This window comes from Pocillopora verrucosa, chromosome 12 (assembly GCF_036669915.1).
Source record: "Pocillopora verrucosa isolate sample1 chromosome 12, ASM3666991v2, whole genome shotgun sequence".
Taxonomy (NCBI): Eukaryota; Metazoa; Cnidaria; class Anthozoa; order Scleractinia; family Pocilloporidae; genus Pocillopora; species Pocillopora verrucosa.
The window spans coordinates 6886507-6892921 of NC_089323.1; the positions used below are offsets into that span (position 1 = coordinate 6886507).

Sequence of the window (6415 nt, forward strand, 5' to 3'; positions counted from 1 at the left end):
GATCTGCGAGCAAACATCATTGCGGCTAAAGCATGCTCGAATACCAGTTTGAATTTTATACCGCGCCCGGTGTGGCAAAACCGCTGCACTTGATCTACACAGATGTATAATCGCAAAACTATTTGCACTTGATCCTCCTTAGTTTCGAGTTGTAAACTAGCTGTCTACTACAATTTAAGCTTATAAGTGTCACGCGACGAAAATATAATAGGAGTGGTTTGAATGAGTTTGTTCTGCGTTTATGTTCAATTGATAAGTGAATTCATGATCAGTGTCGTGTGAAGTCTCGGGTCTTAGCTCAAAGACGATTCGAAGGCCGAGATTCTTGTTTGGTTTTGTTTCAAAAGGATTGAGGCTAACTTTTAGTATAAGTCAGTCACGCAACATTCTTGCATGGCTAGAAGCCGAACGACCTTTATCGAATGCTCAAATGTCACGCATGGCTGAGAAAAACTACTGGAAAAAATACTGCTTTTAAAAAATATTATTAAATATACCGCTACACCGTTGAAATATTTGTTGGCAATAAATGATGAATTTTGATGAAATGTTTTAGTTCTCTAAAGTAAGGTTTATCGCCTATCAGATTTTTAATGTTTGAAAAATTTTATATCGACTCAGTCAATTTGCTGCTTTTATAATTGGAATTGAGTTGAGGGGGGAGGGGGGCGGTTTTTTGTCGCTTGCTATGCCGGTTGTTCTTCCTTCTGCGATTCTTCTTTTTCTTTTCGTGGGTGACCGCTTAATACAGTTCGACTGTCTATATGGCTGATAATAAAGAAAATTCAATTGACCCAAGATGAAAATAAATAAGGAAGATCTTCCTTACCACATATATATATATATATATATATATATATATATATATCTTTTCTTTATTTCAGCGGCCATCTTCTTAAACATTCAGAGACCATAATGGACAACAGAAAAGGAGAAGCAGAAGTCGAAAAAACCATCGAAATAGCCTATACTGTTTCCTTATTCCTTAAAAACACTAAACGCTATTTAAAAGCAATCGAGCTATGCAACAAATGTTTAGAAGTACTGAATAACGTAACTCACAGTAAAGAAGATCTTTTTACAAAATACCTTAAGATCTTCAAGATAATGTTCCTGGTATACTTCGACATGAATGATCACACAAAGAGTGAAAGATGCGCCGAAATAGCTGTTGCGCTATCGCATGACACTGGTAACGCGATGATAGAAGCATTCTTCAGCCTACAACTGGCAAAAATGTGTAAAGACCAAAGACGACTTGAAGAGTCAGAGAAGCATTGCTGGAGAGCAATCAGAATCGCAAAGATCGTTGGAGAGAGGGAAATAGAATCTGAAGCCTACAGTTGTCACGGATGTGTTTCCGAAATGCAAAGAAAATACCAAAAGGCAAAAGAGAATTTCGAGAAAGCACTTGCCATCTGCATGGAAATTAGAGACAAGAAGGGAGTAGCAGAAGCTCGCACAAACCTAGGAGAGGTGTTATATTCACTTGGTGAATGTCAGAAAGCTAAAGAATATCTCCAGAAAGCACTTGCCATCTACATGCAAATAAAAGACAAGGAGGGAGAAGCAATCGCTCGTACAAGTCTAGGAAAGGTGTTGCATTTACTCGGAGAATTTCAGAAGGCCATAGAGTATTCCGAGAAAGCACTTGTTATCATGTTAGGTGCATGGAAATTAGACACAAGCAGGGAGAAGCAGACGCTCGCATGGACCTAGGGATAGTGTTTCATTTACTCGGAGAATATCAGAAGGCTGAAGAATGTTATGAGAGAGCTCTTGCCATACGCATGGAAATAAAAGACAAGAGGGGTGAAGCAAAAGCTTGCGCAGGCCTAGGAACGATGTTATTTTCACTCAGTGAATATCAGAAGGCTAAAGAATATCATGAGAAAGCACTTGCGATTTGCATGGAAATAAAAGACAAAAGGGGAGAAGCAGACGCTTGCACAAACCTAGGAGCGGCTTTACATTCACTCGGCGAATATCAGAAGGCTAAAGAGTATTATGAGAAAGCACTTGCATTCCACATGGAAATTAGAGACCAGAAGAGAGAAGCAGGCGCTCGCACAAACCTAGGAGCGGCGTTGCATTCACTTGGTGAATGTCAGAATATCTCGAGAAAGCAATTGCCATCCATATGCAAATAAAAGACAAGGAGGGAGAAGCAGTCGCTCGCACAAACCTTGGGGCGGTGTTACATTCACTCGGGGAATATCAGAGGGCGGAAGAGTATTTTGAGAAAGCACTTGCAATCAACATGGAGATTGGACATAAGAAGGGAGAAGCAGACGCTCGCACAAACCAAGTGGCGGTGTTAAGTTCACAGGTGAATTTCAGAAGGCTAAAGAATATTACGAGGTAGCACTTGCCATCTTCATGCAAATAAAAAACAAGGAGGGAGAAGCAACACCCCGCTCAAACCTAGGAGCGGCGTTAATTTTACTCGGTGAATATCAGAAGGCTAAAGAGTATTCCGAGAAAGCACTTGCAATCAACATGGAACCTAGACGCAAGAAGGGAAATGCAGGCGCTCGCACAAACCCAGGAGTGGTGTTTCATTTACTTGGTGGATATGAGAAGGCTTACGAATATCACGAGAAAGCACTTGCCATCAGCATGGAAACTACAGACAAGGTGGGAGAAGCAGACGCTCGGACAAACCAAGGAAAGGTGTTATATTTACTTGGTGAATTTCAGAAGGCTAAAGAGCATTACGAAAAAGCACTTGCCATTTACATGGTAACTAGTCACAGTGAGAAAGTAATGCAATGTTTCCTCGGACTCGGTGGAAATTGGTAACAGAGAAGGAGAAGTGTCAGCGTATTGTATCCTTGCAGGTGTTCGTTATTTGTTACATGATTATCAAATGGCCAAAATATACGTCAAGAAGCAGATTTTTATCAGCACTGAGATTGGTTACAGAATGCAACAAGCAGAGACATTCCTGGCAAAAGCACGTATACTTCAACATGGCAAACAAAACAAAGCTGTAGAATGCATTGAGAAGGCTCTCTCAATAATTAGTGCTATTGGCGACATTAGAGGCGATTTTGAAGCCTTACTTCACCTCTCACGCATTAAAATGTTGCAATCAAAGTTCCAGGAAGTGAAGTCTCATCTTTATGAATGCATTGCCAAATATGAAAAATTGCGACATTCCCTGCACGGAAACGAGCAGTTTCAAGTATCTCTTTTAGAACATGGTGGAAGTTTTCCATACAAGATGCTTAGTGAATTACTTTGTTATTCCACAAAACCTAAAGAAGCACTTTATGCCGAGGAGCTGACACGGGCTCGGTGCTTGGCAGAATCTTTGGCACTCAACTTTTCCGCTGAAAATCACATCTCATCTGATCCCAAATCATGGTTCGGGATTGAAGAGGTTTTAAGTAAAGAAGAGAACCGTACTTTCCTGTACATTTCGTATTATGATCGAATTGTTCGATTGTGGGTTTTGAAAAGTAACGGAGACACTTTATTCCGATCTTCTGAAGAAGTGGATGACAAGACTCTCATAGCGGAGAAAGCTTTCAATTTAAATAGCTTTTTCGACCAAGGTCTCCGCGGCTTTGGGATTTTACCTGCCCATAAATGCGAAGATCGATCTTTGAGTGAAACCATGCCGATGTCACTTCACGACCAGAGCGAAGCAGATTTGCGAGGAGAGGAAACCCCAGAAACAACAAGAAGACTTAATTTGTGTTCCAAACTCATCATCACTCCAGTGGCCGATCTACTTACAGAGCCAGAGATCGTCATTGTACCCGAGCGTAGCTTGTACCGAGTTCCATTTGCAGCCTTAAGAGACCAATCAGACGGTAGATACATATAGGAGACTCACAGGATTCGCATCGTCCCTTCCTTGACGACTCTTAAGCTCATTCAGGACTGCCCAGCAGATTTTCACAGCGAGACCGGTGCAGTAGTTGTTGGTGACCCCAAGGTAGGAAAGGTGTATTACATGGGAGATGAAAGGACATTTGTACCATTGCATTGTGCAAGAAAGGAAGCAGAGATGATCGGAGAACTGCTCGGAGTTCAGCCTTTGTTGGGAGAGCGTGCAAAGAAGCAGGAAGTACTTCAGCGATGAATTCAGTGAGTTTCATTTATATTGCTGCCCACGGTAACGCCGAAAGAGGAGAGATTGCCCTCTCCCCCAGCCTTGCCACTAACACTATTCCAGAGGAGGAGGACTTCCTTTTGAGGATCTCAGATGTATCACAAGTAAAGCTGCGAACCAAACTGGTAGTACTCAGCTATTGTTACAGTGGACGTGGAGAAATTAAAGCCGAGGGAGTTATTGGAATCGCTCGAGCGTTCCTAGCATCCGGCGCACGTTCAGTGTTGGTGACACTGTGGGCCATAGAGGACGAAGCAACAGAGAAGTTTATGAGGCGTTTCTACAGACACCTTGTTGATGGAGATAGTGTCAGTGAATGTCTTCACCAGGCCATGAAATGGCTGAGAAGCAACGGCTTTCCCAAAGTTTCCCAGTGGGCTCCGTTCATGTTGATTGGAGATAACGTGACATTTGACGTCAAGAAACAAAGGTTAGTTTTATTTCCGAAAGGTCACTAGACACACACTGAGTCACGTACAGAATCTGGTTTCGATTCAGTTACGGTAACTATAACGCGGAGAGGACGTGTTGGTGTACATTCCAATGTCTTACGCGTGCCTTCTCTGAACACAATGACTTAAATAGTTTTGAGAATCCCAAATTTTAGCTAGAAAAATACCATCGTCATACTGTGTATATGACCATTTTCAAACTCAGAATGATAGTTAAAGTTTTCAACCGCAATTAACAATTTGCAGAACCGGTGGGGCCGCGCGCGAGTCAGGTACAGTGATAGCGAAGATTATAATGACAGTAGTTTTTAAATGCAACCTTCAACTTAAGTATTTTTTTGTTTGTTTTTCTTTAGGGAAGAAGAAATCGACTGCGAAGGACAACAATGAAGTATAAAAGGAACAGTCAGCCAAGCCTTTCAAAAGATTGTCATGAATAATTTCATTGCATATAAATATATGTAACGGCAAGGGAAGTTTAAGTTTAATTTTTCATTCAAGTAAACTTTAGAATGTGTATCTTTATGTAGTTTCGAAAACGTAGATTGCGATTGGAAAGGTTTCGAAGAATTTCTCTTTGTATGGAATTTTTTTCCAGTAAGAACGAATGTGGTGAAGCTATTCAGTTTGTAGTTGTTTCAGCGTCTGACTTAAATCACTTGATTACTTGGTAGTTTTGATCAAATATTCTGTGAATAAGTTATTTCTTATAAAGTTTCTTGGGAGTCTAACTTCTTTGAGTAGAAAGGAGATCATATGCCTAATCTAGATTAGTCGTAAACGAGCCGACCCCTTTGAGTAAGTTAAACGAGAAAAGGTAAATTTTTTAATATAACTTTCAACTGGGGTCAGAAATGTGAGATGCAGATATGATTGATGTTTACACCGAATTATTCCATTAGATCAACTCATTTTGAGGTATTATCGATTATATGCTTGATCGAATGTTGTGTTTTTAAATAAAAGCAGCATAATTTGTAAATTAAATCGTCGGTGATTCTTTTAGTCATTTTTTTTGGCCAAACCCTTCAAATTTCACGCCCAAAGCTGCCTTCTCCTTATCACTTATCTGCAAATTATTTTTATGTTATCCTGTTGGCATGTGACTTCCAACAAATCTGGAAACGGAACTCCACTTCGTATTAAATATAAATGTTGGCACACGCGCTATAAGGAAGGTGACTCATATCACATGGGAATTTTGCACCCCAAAAGCTCTTGTCCATTGCGAATGACTGACGTTAATAAGAAGCACCTTTCCCATCATGCGCGTAACCCTGACACCAGACTCAGCCGTTCATGATATTTGCATTCTTATCCTCGGTTGCATGCGTTTCCTTCGATTACTCAATAGTTCCTTCCGGTTTTTTTTTCATGAAAAAGTCTCGTAAGTAAAAAATTAAGATTACGTGGCAACGAGATTTTGCCGCAAATGTGCTATTTTCTTGTAATTTAATTGGCCGTTGTTTTGATTTTGGGGAGACAGAAAAATCCAACGAGTTTACTTCATTTCTTTCCCTCTTTTTCTTGTGACAGGAATGCTCTTTGCAAATGTCTTATGTAATCCCCCTTTTTTTTAGAGAACATTTTGGGTGTGGCTTGCGTTTTTTCCATTTTACTTATTTGTGTTCTGAAAGACTGGTTACCCAAGGTTACTTTCTTTTTACTGTCGAGTTACTTTTTCTAAGAAACCAAGAGTTACATGTTCTCAGAAACTGAGAAGGCTTTTGTCACAAACTTTTGTAGAAGAAAGAGTACAAAATTTCCTATCTTGTGATAGGAAGAAAGAATGATTGCACATTTTGATCAAATCGAAGTTTCCTGGTCAAGTACTTTGTTC

The 6415-nt window shown here is 40.2% G+C and overlaps 2 protein-coding genes and 1 pseudogene across 2 annotated transcripts; all 3 read left to right on the top strand.

Moving 5' to 3' along the window:
* Nucleotides 1–915: 915 nt before the first annotated feature.
* LOC136277139 (G-protein-signaling modulator 1-like) lies at nt 916–1719 on the top strand. The gene has a single exon (XM_066158825.1). It carries the CDS (start codon nt 916–918, stop codon nt 1717–1719), a length of 804 nt encoding a protein of 267 aa, XP_066014922.1.
* Nucleotides 1720–1790: 71 nt separating this feature from the next.
* Nucleotides 1791–2802, top strand: LOC136277140 (G-protein-signaling modulator 2-like). The gene is made up of 2 exons (XM_066158826.1): nt 1791–2100; nt 2282–2802. The coding sequence occupies exons 1-2, from the start codon at nt 1791–1793 to the stop codon at nt 2800–2802; spliced, it is 831 nt and encodes a 276-aa protein (XP_066014923.1).
* A 67-nt stretch (nt 2803–2869) lies between these two features.
* Nucleotides 2870–4965, top strand: LOC136277141 (tetratricopeptide repeat protein 28-like; annotated as a pseudogene).
* Nucleotides 4966–6415: the final 1450 nt, after the last annotated feature.

Excerpts from the sequence above, each read along its gene's own strand:
- LOC136277139 (XM_066158825.1), top strand. The coding sequence starts at position 916 with ATGGACAACAGAAAAGGAGAAGCAGAAGTCGAAAAAACCATCGAAATA.
- LOC136277140 (XM_066158826.1), top strand. The coding sequence starts at position 1,791 with ATGGAAATAAAAGACAAGAGGGGTGAAGCAAAAGCTTGCGCAGGCCTA. Across the intron at positions 2,101-2,281 it reads AGCGGCGTTGCATTCACTTG|GGAGAAGCAGACGCTCGCAC; the intron begins GTGAATGTCAGA and ends GGACATAAGAAG.